This window comes from Herpailurus yagouaroundi, unplaced genomic scaffold, assembly GCF_014898765.1.
Source record: "Herpailurus yagouaroundi ecotype Mexico unplaced genomic scaffold, PumYag 166, whole genome shotgun sequence".
Lineage (NCBI taxonomy): Eukaryota > Metazoa > Chordata > Mammalia > Carnivora > Felidae > Herpailurus > Herpailurus yagouaroundi.
In genome coordinates, this window is record NW_024412407.1 from 5,681,490 (window position 1) to 5,705,647 (window position 24,158).

Sequence of the window (24,158 nt, forward strand, 5' to 3'; positions counted from 1 at the left end):
ATAATTTACAGTACTTGGTGTAGCATACATTTTTTCTTAAGTTTATTTGCGGGGGGGGGGGGCAGGAGTGGAGGGGCAGGGACAGGAGAGAGTCCTAAGTAGGCTCAGCAGAGCCCCACACAGCTTTAACTCAAAAACAGATCATGCCTTGAGCCAAATTCAAGACTCCAATACAACCAACTGAGCTACCCAAGTGCCCCAACATACTGTACATTCTTTCAGGTATATAGTTTGGCTGCATTTAAATGACTATGGAGAAGACAGGCAAACAGGATGCAGATAGACGGTTTAGAGAAAACGTACATTTGAAATTCAGGAAGTATAGGGGCTATTAAGGTTGGCTGGAGATGTTGATCCTTGGTTTAAAGAGTAGGGAATACCAAAATTTTTCCATTTTTTTCCCTACAAATTTACAAAATAGTTCTCTACTCCTGAAAGAAATGATCTGATTTGTCACATATTTCTGAGAGAAAGCTCTCTTGGGTGGCACTGTAGACTGATAACACAATTGCAGCCACCACAGGTCTCGGGAAGGCAAATGCCAGGGCCTTAAAGTACCATGAGGAACCCTAAACTGAATTAGTGACCAAATGGGGATTGAAGGTTTTGAGTTAGTGCTGAACTCACAAAGAAAGTCGGTTATGTGAGCCATCTGAAGACCCTCTGAAATATCCCTCTCTGTTCTTTTCTGCAAAACAAGAAGGAAAAGTAGCTAGGCCAGAGCCTGGGAAACAACAACAAATCAATGTGGAGAAGAGTTTGCTCTTCAGGAAGACGGCCTGGATGGCCTAAAATCAGGGAAGTAAGCACACGTTCCATAGAGCGTGTGCAGTGGTGCCTTTTCAGAGACCTGAGGCACAAGGCAGGGACAGGATAAAGCCAGAGTTTCAACTGCATCTGTTCTATTTTGAATGGGTTTTGTGTGTGTGTTGGAGGTGGGGGGTTTATATTTTTAAGAAAATTAAAAATCTAGGAGCCTGGGTGGCTCAGTCAGTTAGGCATCCAACTCTTGACTGGCTCATGTCAGGATCTCCTGGTTTCATGAGTTTGAGCCCCACGTCAGGCTCTGTGCTAACAGCATGGGCCTGCTTAGGATTCTCTCTCTCCCTCTCTCTCTCTGCCACTCTCCCATTCACCCTGTCTCTGTCTCAAAATAAATAAAAAAACAAAAAAATTTGATTAAAAATGTTAAAAAAGAAAATTAAAAATCTGTAATAAATAAACCAAATGCTAAGATGACAAGCTGGTAGTAGGTATGTAGTTGTTTGCAATTTTATCTATTGCCACATAACAAATTGCCCCAAAACTTTGTGGTTTAAAATAATATATGTGTATTACTTCAGGAAGTTTCTGAGGGTCAGGAATTCGGTGGTGGTTTAGCTGGCATAATTCTGTCTCTGGATTTCTCATGTAAGGTTGTAGTCAAGATGTTGACTGAGGCTGCAGTTCCCTGAATGCTTCATTGGGACTGGAAGATTTACTTTCCAAGGTGGTTCACCTGCCCATCTTGCAAGTTGGTGCTGGTTGTTGGCAGGTGGCCTTAGTTCTTTCACCAGATGGACCTCTCTTCAATAGGGCTGCTTGAGTGTCTTTAGGACATGGGAACAGGCTTCCCCCAGAATGGGTGATCCAAGAGAGGACAAGTTGGAAACTGCAGTGTTAGGACTTAACCTTGCAACTCACACTCTCATTTCTACAATATCCTATTTGTTACATGTCAGTCCTGTTCAGTGGGGGAGAAAACTGCACATTGACAAGAGAGAAAAATCAGTGGGAGTTACATACAAACCCCTAAATCTTAACGTTTCTATAGTATAGAACAATACCACTTATATTATCCTTTTTTTCCCTGTATGCTTGATATATTTGATTTTTTAAAAGGGAGGAAGCTTGGGGTGCCTGGCTGCTTTAGTTGGAGGAGCATGTGACTCCTGATCTCAGGGTTGTGAGTTCAAGCCCCGTGTTAGGTGTAGACATCACTTAAAAATAAAATGTTGGGGCATTTGGGTGGCTCAGTTAAGTGTCTGACTCTTGATATCAGCTCAGGTCTTGATCTCAGGAACAAGCCCCACATTGGGCTCCATGCTCAGCATTGAGCCTGCTTAAGATTCTCTCCCATCCTCTCCTGCCCTTCCCCCACTCTCGTGTGCACTCTCTCTCAAAAAAAATTTTTTTAATAAGGAATAATAATTGGAACACCTGGGTGGCTGAGTCGGTTAAGCTTCTGACTTCAGCTCAGGTCATGATCTCACAGTTTGTGAGTTTGAGCCCCTTGGTGGACTCTGCACTGCCAGCACGGAGCCTGCTTCAGATTCTCTCTCTCTCTCTCTCTCTCTCTCTCTCTCTCTCTCTCTGTCTGTCTCAAAAATAAACATTTTCAAAAGAAAATTTAAATTTTTTTTTAAATTTTAAAATAAATAAATAAAAAGGAGGAAATCTCTAGAGAGATTTTCCATTTTCTACAGTTCAAGCTCAAAAATTTTTTGTTGTCTTAATTTAAGCTATCCTTTAGAATAAACACCTCCTATCTACATTCCTCCTGGACTATCTAATCCTCTCTATACTCTAATTATGTCGTTACTGATCCAACTGGCTGCTTGAGTTCAGTATTCCCTCTGTCCCTTCTGTTCCCAATCATCTTATATGTCGAAATGATGATTAGTAGTTACAAGTACTCAAAACCTTTGGTGACATGAAGTACCAAGTGGGAGACTGGGGGAGGGAGGCAGGGGGGATGCCTATAATGAAATGCCAAGGCAGCCAGGAAATGCCATCAAGTATTCCTTTGGGGGGCACTGGGGTCTGATTATCTATATCTCTGCCCTGGCAGCAAGCACAATGCCTGGCCATGATTATGGCCCATGGAATGCTCTAATGGAAGTAAAAAGACTGTTTATTTCCCCCCTAGGACAGATTCTTTATTATTCTATTCAATATCAACATTAAACCCAAGGGGTTTGTAAAATGTATTCATTCTGTTTCCAGGCCCAGGTCTCTTTAAGCATCTCCTGAGGAGTTGAGTTTCAGGGTAGAAAGGACTGGGAAACAGACTGAGACACTTGACTTTTTGTTCTGTCATTAGTCAGGGTCTCTTAACCTTCTAGGCCTATTTTCCCTTTTGCACTACAGATTCCCATTCTTCCTTTCTCAGAAGAGGGTGGTGAATAGTACAATCACATCTGGAAGGACTTGAAGTTTAGAGATATGCATCTAAGCTTAGGAGATGAGGGGCAAGGTACCCAGGACTTGACAGCTCAACTCAGTGAGATGCCAAAGCCACTGGCAAAGGAAAATGAGCAATCTATTTAGAAAAGGAAGAGACATAAGTAAAACCCAAGAAGGGTTTACTTAGAGATGGTAAGGATGATGATGATGATAACAATAATCATAATGATCATTCACCTTAACTACATGAAGACTTTCAATTTATACCCACCCACCTTTTTTTTAAACACCAGCATGCTTAAATACCTTCACAACGCAGTATCCTTAGCCACTTTGAGGTGACCTTAAAATGAGAGGAGCCCAGTGCCTCATTTTCCTTTTTCTTTTTTTTTTTTTCTTTTTCCAAATAACAGATATCATTGGCAGAGAAGGGAAGTGATATCAGCCCTCTGATCAGCCTGGCCTGGTAGGACCAGAGGCCTTAAATTGCCTGCCAAAACATCAGAAGGAATAGGAGTCTTTCAGCCCTATTGTACCTTTCAGATTAAGAGACTTGAATGAGAGAGAAGAGAAAAGGGCATTTTCCCTTTCCAATCCAACAAATTCCTGGCAAATTCCTGAATGCCCTGCAGATGGCACCACTGACAACAAGTTCTCTGCCCAGAAGAGCTGAGCTCACATTTGTGAACTCTGCCCTGTCACCTTGGACCTGAGCATAAAAGATACGTAATAAACAGGAAGTGACTGACTTGGCATCCCTGGCTTGTCATTTTTTGTTCTGTTGCTTCCTAGAGGCAGCTGGGCCTCGTGCTAGCCATTATGAATCAGGCAGCCACAGGATTTAGGAACTCCCATACCCCAGCTCTTAACTTCAGTTCCTGCCTCGAGGGTACTCTCCAGGGTTGGATAGATATAAAAACATGGTTTTGGGGTCAACATGTAGTAAGGGAGACTGCCAGATCAATCTGAACTGATTACTGACACAAAGTCAATAACTACCTGATGATATAGAAATTATCATGTAGATACTGATCATTGTGTTGTGAGGCCCAGCTACTGCCTCCCTGCCATCTGGTCCATAAACCAAAATAAATGTCTTTCCCCACCCATCCCTCAGCTGACCAACCCATGTCCCAAGTGACAGCTTGCTATATGTTACTATGTCCTACTGTGATGGAATCAGGCTCATTGTCTCATTCCTGCCTGGGACCTTCACTCTTCCCTCTACCTATCATAACTTTTCCAACCATAACTGCCCCCACCTCTTTGTCTAGTTAACTCATACTCTTCCTTTGATGATGGAAACTTAAGTGTTACCTCTTCAAGGACTTAAAGATTAGGTCAGGGTAGGTCAGATTTCCCATTATACATCTGAATAGAACCTTCTACTTTTCTCTTAAAGCATTGATCACATTTTGGAATTATATACTTATTTGTGTGATTATTTAATTAGTATATTTTTCCCCTATCAGATTTTATAAGCTCTACATCTGTTGTGCTTACCACTATATTGCTAGTATCTAGCTTGGTGCTTAGTGCATGAATGGCACTCAACAAATATTTCAAGAATTAATTTGGGGCAAGAACAAAGATTCAAATTTTTAACTCTGAAAGCTAGAGATGACTGTCCCTCCACTGCCTTCCGTCCCCACCTCCCCCTTTCCCAGGCCCAAAGATGCCTCTGGAAGACACCACTGTAGATAGTGACATTAAATGGAGGTGGAAGGGAAAGCTGTTCTAAAGACTCTTCGTAAATAGATCTCTTAACTCCCTCTGGCCCAGCTCGAGTGTCTTATGATACTAGCATGCAGGAGCTTCTACTCGCTCACACTGACCAAATTAACGTGTGCCAGGGGCCAAAGTGTGACCCAGCTGTCAAAACGGGCTGGTGTCACCTTAGATATTCCATCTATACATCAGTATGCAAAACTAGGCAGGGGAGCATTCCCACCATCCTCTTCACTGGTTACCCTGCTATGCAAACTGTTTGTCCAGTACTGGGAACCTCAAAGAGGATACAGACAGGCAAGAAAGTTCCCTCTAAGAGGTGAGTGGAATGCTAAGGAGTCTTGGGTAGAGTTCAGAGAACTGAGAATGTTTAGATTAGAAAAGAGAAACCCAATGAAGATCTGCTGTCCAGAAATGGCAACAGCCTTATTCCTCAAAACCCCAGAGGGCACTGCAAAGGATGGGGGAAAATATTGCAGCTTACTTTCTAATAATTAGTTAGGACCAACAATGAGCCACTATGTCATCCATGTTGTGAATGGCAAACAGGGAGAAAGAACTAAAGATTTCTAAGATCTCTTTCCATTCCCAGAATCCAGGATTTCACAAAGTTTCCTGCTATCTCTAAGCCAATCTTTCATTATGACTGTTTTCTCAAATATTTTTGGAGAGGTCAGAGATGAGTAGGGACAAAGGAACAGAATCTCTCAAAACATGTTTCTTAAACTCTTCCTCTAATGCCTGCCAACAAGTTCTCAGACCAGTGAGGACTTACCTAAAAGGAACCTCTGGTTTTCTGGCTTCCCTGGTACCTTAGCTAGGAGGGCAGTTCCAAAGCTGCTAGTCCATTTCTAGGAGCTGGTGCAATTTCCATCAGAGAAAGGAGGAGGTTTACAGCCTTAGCTTGGGCTGTTATAACAAATACCATAGACTATATGGCTTAACAAACTTTTATTTTTCATAGTTCTGGAGGCTGGGAAGTCTAAGAATTGGTGTCTGGTGAGGGCACCCTCCCTGGCTTGCCTACTTGCTATGTCCTCACAGGTCAGAGAGAGAAAGCTCTAGTCTCTTTCTCTTCTTATAAGGACACTAATTACATCAAGGGAGCTGTATTTCATTTACACATAATTACCTCTCAAAGGCCCCACCTCCTAATACCATGACATCAGTGGATTAGGGTCTAACAAAAGAATTTTTTTTGAGGTAAAATTGACTAACATTAATTTGGGACATGTAAAAACAAAATTCATGCAAAATATCATAGTCTATAGCGTTTTCACCTCAGAGCTGGATGAAATCTTCCTGAAGTCCCAGGAAGTCCTGGGCATAAAATCACCCTGAAGGTAGCAAGATTTTTTTCTGTACTTACTGTGTTCTTTCTGGGAAAATTAGGACATACAGGTAAGCAAAGAGAAAATGAAGATCACTCATAACGTGGAAAGTTTCTTGTTTAAAGAAAAGGGTAGCTTTTCCAAATTCCCCTCTCTGTCTCTCTCCTGCCCCAGTCACCTTGGGGAGCGGATGTCTCTGGTCTTCTGTCTGTGCCTCTCAAGATGCAGCTCAGCAATAAGTCTTCATCATTTGGAAGGTCAAAGGTGGCCTCAGATGTCGGCGGGGGGCACTTCCCAGGGTTCTTGAGGGTACTGAAATTCAAGTTTCAGCTTTTTAAAAAAAAATTTTCAAACATTTATTCATTTTTGAAAGAGAGACAGAGCACAAATGGGGGAGGGCTAGAGAGAGAGGGAGACACAGACTCTGAAGCAGGCTCCCATCTCTGAGCTGTCAGCACAGAGCCTGAGGCAGGGCTCGAACTCACAGACCACGAGATCATGACCTGAGCCAAAGTTGGCTGCTTAACTGACTGAGCCACCCAGGCACCCCTCAAGTTTTAGCTTTCTATTACACTGAATATCTAAGCAGTATAGTAATGAAGAGACTACAGAAGTGGGGGGTATATCCACAAAGAGGCAACAGCAGAACATCCGGAAAAAGGGAAGCTTTGGAATCAGACAGGCTGAGTTCAAACCCTAGCCCAACCCTTACTATATTTGGCCCTTGTACAAGTTAATCTCTTTAAACTGATTCCTCATCCATAAAAGAATAAAGTCTATTTTTTAGGGTCCTTTTGTCACTGAATAATCTATGAAAAGTATCTATTAGGGGCGCCTGGGTGGCTCAGTCGGTTAAGCGGCCGACTTTGGCTTGGGTCATGATCTCGCGGTCCGTGAGTTCGAGCCCCGCGTCGGGCTCTGTGCTGACAGCTCAGAGCCTGGAGCCTGTTTCCGATTCTGTGTCTCCCTCTCTCTGACCCTCCCCCGTTCATGCTCTGTCTCTCTCTGTCTCAAAAATAAATAAACGTTAAAAAAATTAAAAAAAAGTATCTATTAATGTTTAGCACTTAGTGGAAGCTCAATGTGTATTAGTTCTCTTCCTTGTTATGCTTGAAGAAGTTGAAATTAACTCTCCATAATTAGTTACCCCTTCTCTACTAAGAATGGGTAACTAATCTCATAGGCAGATCAAATCCATTAACACTGAGTGTTTACTATGAGAACTGCACTGAGGTTGGACAGAAAAGGATGCATCAGAAGCCAAATACAGGTTTCCAACTGTTTCCTTCCAACTTGAAGGAAAGAGGAAAGGAGAAAAAATATAAATGCAGGTAAATTTAAACAATACAAAAGATTTAAATAATAGCTCAAGATAATGTTATAGTGCATATATGCCTAATTGTTCACTGAACTAGATAGCTGAAATGATACAGACAAAAATCCCTTCAGGAAAGAATGGGAAAAAAGACATTACATTATTGGCAAGTTGAGCCTTGGAAGTAGATAGGATTTGGACAAAGTGAGATTTGGTAAGTTTAAAAAGATATTAGGGAGTGTCTTTTTGCATAGTTTTCTGAGTGGTAACTCAGTAATCTTGGAATCTCTTGCCAATTCTAAATATAGGCAGTGAAAAGACAGTTATTGGCTTCCAATGGATTTGTAAACAAGGGCTCAAAGACTTGTGAGCAAATAAATCAGATTTCCCCTGGGCTTGAAACCACTTTCTCTAGGAAGTATTCTAGATTCTCTCTATTCTGAGCTTGTCTTCTACCATGCAGTTCCAAGTTGATATGTTTATTGATATTTTGCCTTTTAAAGTTCACTTCAGTTGTACATATCTGTACATTCTAGAAGGTGATAAATCTCTAAGCAGAATCTATGTCAACCAGCTGTTGTAAGAATCAGATTTAATAGTCTGTGGCTTGGGTGATGTCACAGCACATTGTAAACTGCAAAGGACGTTGAACATTAGATTTTTAGATTTAGAAGCAATCTGAAGGGTGTTCTAGTTTTGCAAATGAGATTAAATATAGTCCAGGATGACAGTGCTAGAACTAGAACCCAGGACTTCTGATTATTAGCAATGCCTGCCATCTTTTCTCACTACATTTGTTAATATTTGAATGTCTGCATGTATTAGGTACCTGGCTAAGGGCTAAGGAAATAACTACATTCAAGACAAATGATTCTTCCCCTTTACAAGCCTATATGGAGGACAGGACAAACAAATGCAAACAAATCAAGCTATGACCATTTGTTATAAATAATATGACAAAATTAGTTTGCTTTAGATAACTTAGTGAGGGAAGACTCCTCTGGACAATTATCATTTAAGCTCAAACCTGAGATTTAAATCAGCCAGAACTGAATAGGGAAGGAGGAGGGGAAGAGGAGAGCCATCTGGGCAGAGGCAACATCAAATACAGAGCCCTAAGGAAGAAAAGAGCTTGACAATGTCCACCAGGAGTTGACCAAAGGCTGGGGTTAAGATGGTACCAAGTTGAAGCAGTAGAGAGGGGTTAGCTCATAGGTTACAACCTCAAATGCACAGCTGGGCTGACAATGTAAGTGGAAACACTGGTGAGGTGTTAGCGCTTCCCCAGTGATAAAGACTGTGAAAGACCAGAGCACATCCTGCCCCATCTATAGGGTCATATGTCCTTGTTGCCCAGTTCTGCCAGATCTTCTATTTAAGAGACAGAAATCTAAATTCTTAAGGTGTCCTGATTTTTATAGGTTTGTTCAAATTTGTTTAAAAAAAAAAACACTGGAAGCCAAACAAAACACAATATGGTTATCCCCAAAACACACTCAATAGCCCAAGCCATCTCCTTGTGCTCACTTTTCCTCCCTTGCAGCAGATCCCAGGACCCAACCAGCGATCTTCATCTCTTTGTAACTACCCCCTCTTCCCACTGATGTTCTCTCCACCCTAAGCTTAGTTGCTAAGAGGGAAATCAACTCCTTAGCTCCTCTCATTATCTTGCTGTCACCAAAGACATGTGTGTGTGTGTGTGTGTGTGTATACACACATATATATTTGGTATGTGCACATATATACAAGTACATTAATTTTATTTCCCAAGATCCTACTGCAAATCACTGGGCAAACAAAGAAGGGACAAAAATGACTTGCTCCAGAGAAGTTAACCAGGGTACAGAATTCAGCTGTTAATTCTGGCCCCTGACTTTTGCTCAGATAGTAACTGGATGCAGTCTAGGCCGTTACAATCGGGCTCTTTTTCTTCAGTGGGGGGTTTTGCAAAACTCAACCCTTCTTTTGAGTTTCCCTTCTCCAATTTAGAGGACGAGTTCAACTCCATGAAGGTGGAACTTCCCAAACAGTGCATATTCCAAGGTGGCAGGAAGAGAACTGGCATTCCTTAATTGTGTGACCTAGGGCACGTGACAACTTCTCACCGTTTTCTAATCTCTAAAGTGCTAATCACACCGTCCTCTGAGGGGCTGTTGTGATGTAAAAATGAGATAGAAGTCTGTAAGGTGAGTGGCACATAGTAGGTGGTCAGCTAACATTTGACTCAGTCCCATTAAGCAATGACCCCGTGGGCATTTCCTCACAAAGTTTCAGAAGATATTTCTGTGGTTCTCTATGCAGTTTTCTTCACTATTTGCTCCAGCACACACTAGGCCTCCCACAAAAGTTACTGAGTGAAAACTCCTGGCTGCGGAGGGGCCCCACCCCAACATAAACACCTTTTCCGAAAATGCTGCTACAGGCCTTGGCTTACTGGGCTGCGGTACCTTTCAGAACCCCCATGGCGCTCTCCCATCCTGCCTGGCTGGCCTGGTCCAAATGGGTCATTTAACCACGGTCAAATTAAAATCTTGGTTGCTCTGGCAGTGCGAGAAGAGACCTCCCTAAACAGCAGGAGCTGAAGGAGACAGTTGTTTAGTTTTAGAACTGGCACTGTTAGGGCCCCAAAGATCCCGCCTCTTTCCACGGGGCGAGCCTATCAGCGTTCCTTTGGCGATGAGCGGCAGCTCCTTAGGAGCCAATGAACTCAGCTCGCTGGAAGAAACTGCCCACCCCTTGTGTCGTCAGTTGGTCTCCAGTAAGATAGAACCAGCACCTGCGCTTCCTCGTAGCAGGCTTGTTGGCGGGTGTTTGCGTTAAAGTTAACTGAGGCCGGACCTTAAAGGGGAGGGAGGAGAGGGGGCCAGGGCCCTTTAAAACCAGGCGCCTGGTGCCTGCCCCTTTAAGGCGTCCGGACGACTGAATCTGAGCTCCAGATTATCCCGAGTTTCCGTCGCAGGCTGCAAGGAAAGGCTACTTGGCTGGGTCCGGGTGCGTGGCGGCGGCGGCTTCATCCCCGCTCGTCCTCCCCGGGCCCGGAGACACCCCCGCCCCAGTCATGCTGAGCAGAGTATGGAAGCAGCTGACTACGAAGTGCTATCCGTGCGAGAGCAGCTGTTCCACGAGAGGGTTCGCGAGTGCATTGTGAGTACGGGACCCGGGCAGGAAGGGTAGGACCAAGAGGGGGAGAAGCACGGGTGTCGCGGGAGAGGGAGAAGTTCGGGTTGGAGTGCGACCACCTAGGCTCAGAGCCAGGTCCAGGGACGAGCCACCAAGGGCCCCGGCCTGACAGAAGGAAGGACTGGTGCTCCGGCTGGTGAACCCCCAGATCGGATCAGTAGGGTAGCTGCGCGGTAAACAAAGCCGCGGGTCGGTTTCCGTTCCTCCCCTCTACACGCCCCTCCCCCCGCCCGCCCTCCTGCCTCCCCCCACCCCTGCTGGGGTTCAGGGCGTGGGCCTGCGAGGCTAGTGAGTTTTATCTTCGTAGTCGGATAGTCTGAGAGGGATGGCTTTAATTGAGGGAGGGCTTGTTTGCACTACCCGCAAACTCCACTGATGTTTCACGAAAAGGGGGACGTCCAAACGCTGAACTAGATTCCAAGAAAAACTTGGGAGGTGTAGGGGTGGCATGTCAGAGGAACGGGGGACTTTGATGGGTCTCCCACTTCGGAAGAAAGGATTCTTGCTGGGAGGGATTCTGTGTAGAGATGGAGAACAATTAAGTTTTTCCCTTCTTTTCCTTCTCATTGGTGTTTGTTAGAAACCCCCACAAGCGTAGGTTCCTAGCTCCCCGGCCACGCCGGGATTTCCCCTGTGAATGTCCCTCTCCCTCCCCAGTGCTCCAGAGAGCCGCAGGCTGCGTTCCCTACTACCTCACTGCCACCTAGAGCAACAGCTGAACCTGCCACACTGTGATGGACGCCTCACTCCTGGGCCCCAGGGGAGACCGGTGGCACTTAGGGAGCTGCATCTTCCTCAGGCCTGCTTTCAATTCTCATCCCGCCTCTATCTCCTTCCTCAGACTTCCCGAGAGTAGCCCTCACCCCCAGATACTAAATAGAAAGCAAAAAGGGAAGGTCTGGAAGAACAGAAGCCTTAATGAGAAGGGAGACCCACTGATGGGGTCATCCTTTATTTTTCACAATCTGCCCTGGGCAGCCTCAGACTGGAGGAGAGGTAAAGTGAGCCATGACATAACTAGGTCTGCTCTTATCTGTGAGGACTGAAAAATAGGGAATGTATCAGTCCACGTGTGGAACTCCAGATCAGCTTTCCTTGGGTGATCCTTAGTGGATAGTCCCACGTGGTGAGGTTGGGCATATTGTGGAGACACGCCAGGCCTTGAAACAGTGTAGGGATAGAGGCCCACATTCCTAGAGAATGGGGAGGGATGAGACCTTGGACAGAGAAGCAGCCTGCTAAATATCTCCCCCACTCTTTAGTACTGTTAGCTGAGGACATCAGTGCTGGCCAAGGGCAGCCTGAAGGCTTCTCGTGCCTCCCCCACCTGGCTCCCATGCACTGCTCTAGAGAATGACCTAGCTTCTGCTGGAACTGCGTGGAACTCCAGCCTGACCTTTTGAGCCCTCCCACCTTCCTGGCTGTTACGCAAGCCCAAGGGCAGAGAGAGCACTAGGCAGTAGAAATCTTCAGTACAATCGGAGTAACTCATTCTACTCAGCTTCCCTAATATTAAAAGCTAAAATTTTGTTCTAGATCCATTGTTCTTGGGTCTCTTTGACTTCTTCCTTCCTTGTATAGATCACTGTATGCAGATTCCCTGTAGGGTCAGCTCCTCTTGGGAACTGGAGGGCCCACAAGACTGATCCTGCTTTCTTTGCTTACTTTAAATGCAATTAACATCTCATGGTGCCTGGTTGGCTCAGTGGGAAGAATGTGTAGCTCTTTTTGTTTTTAAGTTTATTTATTTATTTTGCGAGAGACAGAGACAGTGCAAGTGGGGGAGGGGCAGACAGAGAGGGGGAGAGAGAGAGAGAGAGAGAGAGAGAGAGAGAGAGAGAGAGAATCCCAAGCAGGCTTCTCACTGCCAGCGCATAGCCCCATGTGGGGCTTGAACCCACAAGGCCATGAGCTCATGACCTGAGCCAAAAGCAAGATTCAGAGGCTTAATTGGCTGAGCCATCCAGATGCCCCAGAAGAGTGTGTAACTCTTAATCTCGGAGTTATGAGTTCAAGCCCCACATTGGGTGTAGAGATTACTTAAATTAATTTTTAAAAATGCAATAACATCTCTTCTCAAGACTCTAGCACTGATTGCAGAGCCAAGCTGATCAGTGGCTCCTTCCCCGGACAGCAGCAGATTACTTGGGGTACGGTAGGGACGCATGTATGTGCAGAGTTACCTGGCCAAGTCCTGCCATAACTGGTGATTGGAGGGCCAGTTGCCCAAGGGCACTGAGAGGCCTGGCTCCGGAGCTGGAAGTCACTTGAAGTAGGGACCAGGAATTAACAGCCTTTAAAGGGGCTGATGTGAGCCCTGGGTGTTGTATGTAATCAATGAACCACAGGAATCTACCCCAAAAACCAAGAGCACACTTTACACACTGTATGTTAGCCAATTTGACAATAAATTATATTATAAATAAATAAATACATACATACATAGGAAAAAAATAAAATGATTATAAAAGAAAAAATAAGTAAAAAATCAAAATCAAAAAAACAAAGGGGAGGGCAATGTGGTTCTAGAAATGTAGATTTTAGATGTTGGGCCTCAACTAAGGTCTATTCTGAGGGACAGGGGATTAAATGAGGCTCTAGTTTAGCCCAAAGCAGATCTGATCTTTCAGGGCCCCTGAATAAACACAGAGTAGAAATTCTGAAGTAGTCTAGGAACATGATTCCTACTTATTCTCTCCCGGAATTTGGGCCAAAGTGGCAGCAGGGGAAGGGGAAGAGGGAGGAAGAGTGAAGGATCAGGACAATGCAGGCATCCCCTTCTTCCCTGAAACCTGCTATTCTTTCCAGTAATGTACTAGGAGTAAATTCCCTCTGGTTCTGTGGCCCATTTCAGGCATGTGTATACGTGGATCTCTAGGAGTTTTCTCTGCCCATTTACCAACCAGGGTTCAGCTGAAGCTATTTTCTCCCAGACAGACCTTCATAGGGCTGGATGTAGTACTGTCCCCCCGTCCCCTTTCTGGTGCTTCTTAGAGGCCCCTGGGGCCCTGACCAGAAGAAAGTACTGGGGAGAAAAATGGAACCCCGGGAAGCATGGTGCCTTGTTTTGGGAAAGTGACTCCATAGAATTAACAGGCCGCAGGGGCTGTGGAATATGCTGGGGATTAGAGTTTCTCATCCCAGCTCACACTCTGCCACAGATCTCAACACTTCTGTTTGCGACACTCTACATCCTCTGCCACATCGCCCTGACCCACTTCAAGAAGCCTGCTGAGTTCACCACAGGTACGTGACTTTCCTCCCTCCTGCCTGTCCTCTGCCAGGGATCCTGTTGCCATGGGGCCAGCCTCAGGGGAATGGGCCTATGGTGCCTGCTGGGAAAGGAGAGTCAACTGTTTCGGAGCCTTTGCCTGTTCTGCTTCCCTTCCACAGGCAGGGGCAAGGTGGTATAGTGGAAAGTCTAGACAGAAGGGTCTGCAACTGATAAAGCCACTGGGCAAGTCATGTAACTTTTCTGACATTCAGTTCCATCCCCTACAAAACAGGTCTGATAGTCTCTAACCAGCTCATTGACATTGTGTGGACCAAATTAGATGGTTAATATGAAAGCCCTCTGTGAACCTAAAATGGATATTATGGCGAGTGTTACCATGGGTACAAGCTGTTCTCTCTACTAGTGCATCCACACCCAGTAACAGAGACCTGCTGACCACTGGGACCCCAGGACCTGGTGAAGGTGGACTTTCTCTTTATAGAGAGCCTAAGTGTGCTCAGATTGGAGCTTTCCTTCCCGTAGGCATTGTGCGATTTGGGTGACACACTTGCCCCAGTTCCCTCCACCTGCCTGTCCGGATCATCCTGTCCCGGCCCTAGCCTTTCCTTCCCTCCAGAAGGCTTCATGAGCCCCCACCCTAGAAGACAGTTACTCCTCAGTGTAATGCTCCTGAGGGCTTTCTCTGTGACTCTCCCCTCCCCCTCCCCTGTTTTCCCTTTGCTTAATCCAGCCACTGATGTAACCAGCCTTACAGACCAGTTGTTTCTTACGTGTTCAGCTTGCAAAGAGGAACCTGCAATGAGAGATTGTGGGGAGGGAGGGAAGTGAGAGAATTTCTGGCCTGTACTCTCTCTGCCTGGGACCACAGATCTTAAAGCTGCCACCTTGGCCAGAGAATAGGTTGTGGGTTCATAGTGTGGACTCTCCCAGAGCCTCCTGTCCAGCTCTGCCTCTGGGTAGGGAGGGGGTGGCAGGGCCCACTGCAGCACAGATGGTTCCCAGAGCTGCCCACTGATGTCCTACCTCTTCCCCCTGGCCCCCCCCCCCCCCCCCGTCTCTCGTAGTGGATGATGAAGATGCCACAGTCAACAAGATTGCGTAAGTGTTGCTGCCTCAGCACCTGGCACCAGGAACCTTTAGAAGCTGGGATCTAGTGAGACTCCTGGAGCCAGGGGGAGAGTGAGGTGTTGTACAATGAAGAGAGGGCTTCTGCTGCCACTCCATTTCTGGCTTCTTCCGGCTTCACCCCACCCTGGAGACGCTTGGAAAAGCTGTTGTTCCTGTCTTCCTGGTTAGGCCAGGAGTTTCTGGGAGCCTCTTGGCCAGGGACTGTGATCTGGGGCCTGAGTCACCGGAAGTGGTTCCAGCTTGGCTTCACCTCCCAGTGACCATCAGGGAGGCAGTACTGCAGGGATGTAAACCAATGGAAATAGAGCAGGGGATGTGGAAGGTGGAACCGTCAAGGGCAGGGCATGCTTGGTTCTGAGAGGATAACCCTTGCTCCAGGCTGTTAATATTATTCACCAGCACATATAGGGAAAATAGAGAGATGACCCCTCCAGGTCAACAGTTTAGAGGAAGGCAACCTTCCCCTCTTGGTGGACCAACTAGATAAAAAAGTGTCTCTTCTTTTCAGCTGAGGCAGTCCTGGACACAGGCCTTGGCTATCAAGCTGGGTTTCAGCTCCTCCTTATTTTCCTTTGCCTAGTGCCTTCATGCAGGGCATAGCCATATGGGGTGACCCTGCTCTTATTTGGGCTGGAGAAGGCAAGCTCAGAAATCCACATCTCTGAGTAGAGAGGAGAAGAGAAGACAAGCCCCTTAGCTTGGCATACCTGCCATACCCAGCAGGCATGTGTAGGAGGACCACATTCCTGGAGACAGTCTGGGCAAGTGTCGTGGCAGATGACATGAATGCCTAAGGTGTTCCCATTCTTTGTGCCAGGACTTCCTTGGAGGGGGTATTCAGGGGGGCAGTGGTAGTGCCCTAGCTGGATGGCTCCTTCCTTCAGTCTGTCACTGCTACATGTAGTTCACAGGTGCCCATGGGGACAAATAGGGCTTCCTGGGCCAAAGGGAGTAAGTGCCCGAGCTAAGCAAGGGCACCACCCATTCTCTGCCCAGGCTTGAGCTCTGCACCTTTACCCTGGCGGTCGCCCTGGGTGCTGTCCTGCTCCTGCCCTTCTCCATTATCAGCAATGAGGTGCTGCTCTCACTGCCTCGCAACTACTATATCCAGTGGCTCAACGGCTCCCTCATCCATGGTACGTTGCTCCTGGTTGCAACTTGGGGTGGGGATAGGTAACAGGTATGTTCAGACAGACACAGACAGCCTAGGCCAATCAGTCGTATATCACCCCACCCTTGCCCCCTCCTCTGCCACATGATCAGTCCCCAATGGGTCATTCCCATTCCCCCACTGACCACCTCTGCTTTTCCTTTTTTGCTCTAGGCCTCTGGAACCTCGTTTTTCTCTTCTCAAACCTGTCCCTCATCTTCCTCATGCCCTTTGCATACTTCTTCACTGAGTCTGAGGGCTTTGCTGGCTCCAGAAAGGTGAGTGGGGTTATACCCAGGCAGGAAACAGAATTCCACTCAGATGGTTCAACTGAAGAGATTTTTTTTTTTAATTTTTTTTTTCAACGTTTATTTATTTTTGGGACAGAGAGAGACAGAGCATGAACGGGGGAGGGGCAGAGAGAGAGGGAGACACAGAATCGGAAACAGGCTCCAGGCTCTGAGCCATCAGCCCAGAGCCCGACGCGGGGCTCGAACTCACGGACCGCGAGATCGTGACCTGGCTGAAATCGGACGCTTAACCAACTGCGCCACCCAGGCGCCCCTCAACTGAAGAGATTTTAACAAAGACTATTGGCAGAGGTTTAGTCAGAGTTAAGGGACCAACAAGGAGTTTGAAGTGCTACTGGCAGCAGGAAGTCATTACCACCTCTAGGCCTATGGGAGCAAAGGGAAATAGTTTCTGGAACCCACTGATACTTGAAGCTGGAAGGTGCTTCACAGCCACTGCCAAAACCATAAAGCCAAAGGTAGGAGGAAACTGAAGAAATACCCTGATCCCTCTCTTCCTATTTTCCACTCTCCTGCCTGTTCTTCCCAGAGGGCAAAGAGCTTACGTGATGCAGCCCTCAGGGGTCAGCCTCCCAGGGCAAGGCAGAATAGAGAAGGTACCTGAGGAGGGGGTTCCAGATGAAGCCTATCCTGTATAATGAATGTCCCTAGATGTTCCCTGTCTCCTGAACCCAGTCCTCTCTGGTTTCCCCAGCCAGGCTGCCATCCCCAGTGTCTCCTACCTTCCCCTGATGTTGAACCTGACCCTCATCTGTTGTCTCCTCCTATAGGGTGTCCTGGGCCGGGTCTATGAGACGGTGGTGATGTTGATGCTCCTCACCCTCCTGGTGCTGGGCATGGTGTGGGTGGCCTCGGCCATTGTGGACAACAACAAGGCCAGCAGGGAGTCACTCTATGGTGAGAGAGCCAGCTTCCTCCCCACCCTCCAGGCTGCGTGACTCTGCAGTTGGCTGATGTTCCTTTGCCTGGAACAACTGTATCCCTCTAAGGTGGAGAAGGTTGGGACCATGTTTCTTAGACTGAAGTTTCAAACAGATGGACTTCAGGCCAAGTCCAATTTGCAGGAATGATCCATTGGACCCATGCAATGATTAAAAATATAAAGGTGTCAGTTGCTGAAATGTAAAAGTTGGGAGATTTCACATTAAATATCTAGATTTATGGCTTTTTCTGACAAGGTTGAGGATCCAGCCACACTAGACCCCAGGGACTGGGTGGGCCTAATAGCAGTTGTGTTCTTTAGATATGGCTTAAGACCTCCAGTTTGGTCCTATGACTTAGGACCCCGCTGCTTCCTGTTCTGCTGGCACTAGGCCAGCTTTCCTCATTCGTGTTACTTGCCTAACCCCTATAGGCTTGTATGTGGTGTCCTTGCTAGTCTCTGAAGCTTGCTAGCTAGCCCTCAGGAAGCTGGAGGAGAGACGAGCTGACTTACTTCTTTTTGACCCTTAGACTTCTGGGAGTACTACCTCCCCTACCTCTACTCCTGCATCTCCTTTCTTGGGGTCCTGCTGCTCCTGGGTGAGTGTTCGGGGTCTTGGAGAGCATGGGTAAAGTCCATGGATCAGAGTAACCAGGATGGAAAGAGAGGGAATGGAAGGGTGGGTAGGGAAAGTGGTTGAGAGAAAGGTCTGGCAGGTAACTGGCTCCTGTCCCCACAGTGTGTACTCCACTAGGTCTCGCCCGCATGTTTTCAGTCACTGGGAAGCTACTGGTCAAGCCTCGGGTATGTAGCACTCTTTGCCCTTTGATTCCTGAAAAGCTGGGGCCAAACAGTGAGGCAGGCCTACAGTTGTGTGGTGCACACCTTGCAGAAGGTCCCAGCCTTTGCTGCCTCTTGTGCCTTTCACTTCCATCATCTGGAGCTGGTCACCAGACATGCAAGGCAGAACACAGGCAGTTGGGAGGGACTAGATAAAGCCACTGGCCGCAGGGTGATGAATGAGGGTTAGGGGAAGGAATGAGACTATGGATCCTGGGATGAGCGGGGGTCTCCTGGGCCTTTGGGACCAGGGAACCTCTGACGGTTTCCCCTTTCCCCTCCCCTCAGCTGCTGGAAGACCTGGAGGAGCAGCTGTACTGTTCAGCCTTTGAGGAGGCAGCTTTAACCCGCAGGATTTGCAGTGAGTCATGGTTCTCCCCAGATGGGATGGTGGGCATGGCTTGGACAGGGCCCTCAGGACTGGGGGGCAGCACCATCTTCTCTGCCCTCAGATCCCACCTCCTGCTGGCTGCATTTGGATATGGAGCTGCTGCACAGACAGGTCCTGGCTCTGCAGACGCAGAGGGTCCTGCTGGGTATGTAGGTTGGTAGGGATTGATACCTATGTGTCCCCAAGGAAGGTAGCCCTTCATTCTAGGCCCTTGCTAACAGCTTTCCATCCCTGTACAGAGAAGCGGCGGAAGGCTTCAGCCTGGCAGCGGAACCTGGGCTACCCCCTGGCCATGCTGTGCTTACTGGTACTGACGGTAGGTATTCCATTCCTGGTGGAGGTGAGGAATAGTCGGCTCTTGAGTACTTTAGGTCTTCTCAGGGAAGGGGGAGGAGATTCAGGGACCTGGTTATCTTCAATAATAGTAATTGCCTCTCACTGATTGCTACTTTGTGCCCTGCCCTGTACCGAGCACATCAATCCCCATTTTGTAGATGAAGAAACAGAAGCGAAGGGGTTTGCCTAAGGTCATACATGGCCACTGAGTAGTAGTCACACGGGTTTTTTCTGGGATGAAAATAGGGGTTGAAATCTAGTCCATCCCCTCACTTACCATGTTCTGGACTTGGAAATAAGTCTTATCAGTCTGGAGGAAGAGGTACATTTTTCCCTTTGACCAGAAAGCGTGTGTCTTATAATATCCTCAAAGGTGCTCTGTTGCTGGCAACAGCCTTGAACAGTCCTACACAGCTAATGGGAAACTGAAAATGTTGGGCCAGAGTATCTGCTCTTAACATTCAGCTCTGAATACAGCTGTGGGCTGAGGCAGGAATGGAAGTCCATGACCTTGCTTCACACAGGGCCTCTCTGTGCTCATTGTGGCCATCCACATCCTGGAGCTGCTCATCGATGAGGCTGCCATGCCCCGAGGCATGCAGGTACTGGGCCACCCTCCCACCATATCTTTTGGGGAGAGCCTAAGAAAGGCTAGGGGTGAGAGACAGAAGCTGAGGCCAGAGTGAAGGCTGGGTGCTGGGTGGTGCTCCTGGTAGGGAATACTCTATAGTGACACCACTCCTTCTCTCAGGATGCCTCCCTGGGCCAGGTCTCCTTCTCCAAGCTGGGCTCCTTTGGTGCCGTCATTCAGGTTGTACTTATTTTGTATCCTTCTGGAAGCCCACCATTGCCTCTGTTCACTGGACTTGTCTCCTGGGACTGTGGTGGGAAGGTATGGTGGGAATGTTGGGGAAGGGGGCAAGTCTTCACCAACCTGGGGTTCAGAAAGAAGCTTTACTTGAAAGGAGGGTTTAGGGGAGAGGTCCATTTCCTTTGAGATGACGCTAATCCTTGGGAGCTGGCCAGTTCTTCCTTAACCCAGTGGCAGTTACCTGATGATATCCTCAGTTGTGGGATTCTACAGCTCTCCACTCTTCCGGGGCCTGCGGCCCAGATGGCACGACACAGCCATGACGCAGGTAGCTGGGGGCGGGGTATAGTGGAAGCCTCCCCGGGGGCATGCATGGGTGCTAGGTGCTAGCAGCTCTGCTACCCTCACCTCCCCTTTTCCTTACTCCCACCCAGATAATTGGGAACTGTGTCTGTCTCCTGGTCCTAAGCTCAGCACTTCCTGTCTTTTCTCGAACCCTGGGTAAGTAGCAAAAGGAGGTAAAGGAATTAATTGGCTTTTTCTGAGTACCTACTCATGCTAAGCTTATACTTTCTATACATGCTGTCTCTAATTCCCACAACAAACCTTCAAGGATGTATTACCCCCATTATACAGATGGAGAAATTGAGGCCCTGTAAAACGCCTCTGTTGAGCTTCAGAGTAGTGTTGCTTCAAAGCTCATACTTCTCCCATTAGCTACATCCCATAGTCTCTCCCTTTTACTTCCATTTTTTGGTGGAGAAGCACCACTTTTCCCCAAATCTTCCTTTGGGCTGGATCCACTAATAAACATTCTCATTTTATAAAGACAAGAAACGGAGAAGCTAATTGACTTAGCGAGTTAGACAACTAGTTTGAAGCAAGGCCAAGTCAGGCTAGAACCCTTGTCTCTTTATTATTATTATTATTATTATTATTATTATTATTATTATTAATGTTTATTTCTGAGAGACACAGTGAGATGGAGCATGAGCAGGGAGGGGCAGAGAGAAGGAGGCTCCAGGCTCTAGGCTCTGAGCTGTCAGCACAGAACCCGACGTGGGGCTCAAACACACGAACTGCAAGATCATGACCTGAGCTGAAGTCAGATGCTTAATCGACTGAGCCACCCAGGTGCCCCAAGAACCCTTGTTTCTTAAACCCCAGTCCAGTGCTTTTCCCCACACACTGGGGCATCAGATAATACACTCAATCCTTCTCCCGTCTTTAGAGGTATGATCTAGAATTACCTGGTAAAAAGTGTTCAAAAGTATAATAGTTCCCCCCAGGGTAGTATGGGAGTTGCATAGGTCATCCCCCCATCCATCATACCATCATCCATGTCTCCTAAATGATTTAGTATTTACATCAGTTCTGTTTGGTTCTTCAGTTCGTGTTGTCTCCATTACACCATTTGTACTACTAATGCCATGGGGATTTAGTAGGACACTAGACTTGTGGCCCACTAGTTAATTCCTTACGTGGGTTGGATGCAGGTAAGAATATGTTTTTAGGTAGGAGAGGGCCCCAATATTTGGACTTATGATGACACTATTATGATGCTTATGGCTCAGTAAGTGTTTGAATAGTGCCTGGCATATATATAGTGCCTTATGCGTGTTGTCCCATTTAATTCTCACAATCCCGTTATTTTCTATACTTGATAGTTAAGGACACCGAGGCACAGAAATTTAAAGAATTTGATCCTGATCACACAATTAGCTAGGGGTGGAGTTTGGATATGAACCAAAACAACTCTGAGCCTCCACACTGCTCTGTCCCCCAAAAAAGCACTGAGTGACCAGCTTTTAGGTTCCTGGCCCAGGAACAAGTAGCAGGCCCAGGGAGCTCCTAGGGACACGTGGAGCCAGAGGGGGGCCCCATTGGAGGAGAAGATGCCAAACTCTGGAAGGGAGGTTGGAGCAAGCCTAGCTGCTGACATTTTCTTCAACATCCATGAACTCCCTCTGAGACAAGTTGAGAGTGGGAGTCATTAACGCATAGGGGAGTCCAACCTATGAATTGCAGTGTTGAGATGTGGCCACCAGGAGGCAGCAGAAAGCTGGGCTCTGAGCCAGGGAGGAGCTGGGGAGCCCACTCCCATCCTGGCCTTTGTACTTCAGGGCTCACTCGCTTTGACCTGCTGGGTGACTTTGGACGCTTCAACTGGCTGGGCAATTTCTACATCGTGTTCCTCTACAATGCAGCCTTCGCGGGCCTCACCACTCTCTGTCTGGTGAAGACCTTTACCGCAGCTGTGCGGGCAGAGCTGATCCGGGCCTTTGGTGAGAGGGAGTGTGGGGGCAGGCTAGTGGGGTGGTTGTGAGGTGGGGCCCTCTGGAACCATGATCACTTATGCAGGAGAGATGGCATGCTCTCTGCTTTGTTTGTAACATGCCTCAGACACCCATTCTGTGGCTTGGTTTCCTTACCCCCAAGACTGGACCTATGTCCCGCTTTTGACCACCCACCCTCCCTCTTCTCCAGGGCTGGACAGATTGCCTTTGCCTGTCTCCGGTTTCCCCCGGGCATCTAGGAAGACCCAGCACCAGTGACGTCCAGCTGGGGGTGGGAGGGAGAAAACTGGACACTGCCATCTGCTGCCCAGGCCTGGAGGGACGCCCAGGAGTGGGTGGACCTCAGGACCTGGAATCTGAGAGGGTGGGTGGTAGAGGGGAGCTGAGCTGTCTGCACTGTTGCATAATCTGAGCCAGAGTTTGGGACCAGGCCCCCCTGCTTTTCCAGATTTAACTGTGGGCCTCAGCATGGGATGGGGCTGGGTGACTGGGTCTGGCTCCTGGTCCCAAATCTGTTTACACATCAATCTGCCTCACTGCTGTTCAGGGCCATGCCCGTAGCCATGTTTACATGATTTGATGTGCAATAGGGTAGGGTGGGTTCAGGGGAGGGACTGAGTTGGGGGCAGACTTGGGAGGCAGAATGTCTCCTTTGCCTCTGGCCCAGCAGAGCCTAAGCACTGTGCTATCCTGGAGGGGCTTTGGACCATCAGAGAGAGGAGGGCATAGGGAAGAAGAGACCACAACCATCAGCAATAAAGTTGATTCCAGGGTTTGCTTTGGTTTTTCAAATGGCCTGTCTCCGTCTCTGTCTCTGTCTCTGTTGAACAGCCTTATTCCCACCAGTTCTGAATCTACCAACTGAGAAAAACAGATATCCTGCCCACCATCCTTTCTCTTCCCCCTCCTTCTGCATTCTTAGTATCTTTTAGGGACTTGGGTCTAGTGTTAGGCCATACAATTAAGCAGTGGGAAGCTCCTCCTCCCTTAGCCTTGCTTAAAGCTGACTGGTCCCTTGACTCTTCCTTGTTTTCGTGGTTTGTTTCTGGGCCTTGGTTATTGGGGGGTAAGTGAGCATGAGTGTAGAAATAGGATAATTTCCCCCTATATGCACATGTCTTCAGCCCTGTCCTCCCTGACTTGACTTGGATGTAAAGTAAAAGAAGTGGCTGACTAACCAGGGTTTGTAGTTCTCAGGAAATAATGTAACTCCATCTTTCCGGAGGTTATCAGTGCCTAGAATACGATGCAAGGCCCCTGGTATGTTGTGGGGTAGGGACAAAGTTTCTGCTCAGGATGATACAGATTGTGCATTGTACAACTTCCAGGGGCACCATTCACTTCATAGTCTTTATGTGACTACAGCCATTTTCTTGCAAGTGGCAGTCAGGTGTCTTGAGGAAGGAACACTTTTTTCTTTTTTTTTTTTAAATTTTTTTTTCAACATTTTTTATTTATTTTTGGGACAGAGAGAGACAGAGCATGAACAGGGGAGGGGCAGAGAGAGAGGGAGACACAGAATCGGAAACAGGCTCCAGGCTCCGAGCCATCAGCCCAGAGCCTGACGCGGGGCTCGAACTCACGGACTGCGAGATCGTGACCTGGCTGAAGTCGGACGCTTAACCGACTGCGCCACCCAGGCGCCCCAACACTTTTTTCTAATGTACAGAGTTGCACTGAGTGCTCGTCTTGGAGCTGAGGGAGGGGGGAGTATAGAACACACACGAAAAGTGTAGATTCCATGAAAATTTGCTGAGCGCCCTACTCTAGGCCAGGTACTTAGCCACGGGGATTCATGGTAAACAGTTTTGTACTTAAGAACTGCTTTGTCTATCTAGTAAGGGTGACATAATTCTAATACATACCACAAAGGTTGACAGTTAATCACTGGTTCTCAGGGAAACAGGTGGGCAGTGTCAGGACATCAGGGAAGGCATCTTAGAGACAGTGATTTCTAAACAATAATAGATTGGTGGGTGAAGTGTTGCAGGCTCAAAGCCTCTGAGATGAACCTAGAT

General features: G+C 47.5%; 1 protein-coding gene and 1 long non-coding RNA gene across 3 annotated transcripts; one reads left to right on the forward strand and one right to left on the reverse strand.

Annotated features, from left to right (window-relative positions):
- Positions 1 to 1,307: 1,307 nt before the first annotated feature.
- On the reverse strand, positions 1,308 to 10,103 carry LOC121038629 (uncharacterized). Of its 2 annotated transcripts, XR_005794424.1 has the most exons (4): positions 9,987 to 10,103; positions 6,403 to 6,536; positions 3,472 to 3,655; positions 1,308 to 1,743 (listed from the first exon to the last, which is right to left on the reverse strand). It is a non-coding gene; the product is annotated as an uncharacterized LOC121038629 (long non-coding RNA). The 2 variants fall into 2 exon arrangements; XR_005794425.1 differs by lacking the exon at positions 3,472 to 3,655.
- A 178-nt stretch (positions 10,104 to 10,281) lies between these two features.
- LMBR1L (limb development membrane protein 1 like) lies at positions 10,282 to 22,932 on the forward strand. Its single transcript, XM_040488255.1, has 17 exons — positions 10,282 to 10,683; positions 13,881 to 13,965; positions 15,019 to 15,052; positions 16,079 to 16,218; positions 16,407 to 16,510; positions 17,314 to 17,440; positions 17,996 to 18,064; positions 18,205 to 18,269; positions 18,594 to 18,666; positions 18,758 to 18,841; positions 18,936 to 19,012; positions 19,557 to 19,634; positions 19,784 to 19,857; positions 20,081 to 20,171; positions 20,278 to 20,344; positions 21,967 to 22,128; positions 22,331 to 22,932. Exons 1-17 carry the CDS (start codon positions 10,612 to 10,614, stop codon positions 22,396 to 22,398), a joined length of 1,470 nt encoding a protein of 489 aa, XP_040344189.1. The 5' UTR covers positions 10,282 to 10,611; the 3' UTR covers positions 22,399 to 22,932.
- The last annotated feature ends 1,226 nt before the right edge of the window (positions 22,933 to 24,158 follow it).

Bases quoted from the DNA above. Each gene is read 5' to 3' on its own strand.
- LMBR1L (XM_040488255.1), top strand. From the start codon at position 10,612: ATGGAAGCAGCTGACTACGAAGTGCTATCCGTGCGAGAGCAGCTGTTC. The intron at 18,270-18,593 runs GTATGTAGCACT...CCCTCCCCTCAG, and splicing joins AGCTACTGGTCAAGCCTCGG to CTGCTGGAAGACCTGGAGGA. The intron at 22,129-22,330 runs GTGAGAGGGAGT...CCTCTTCTCCAG, and splicing joins AGAGCTGATCCGGGCCTTTG to GGCTGGACAGATTGCCTTTG.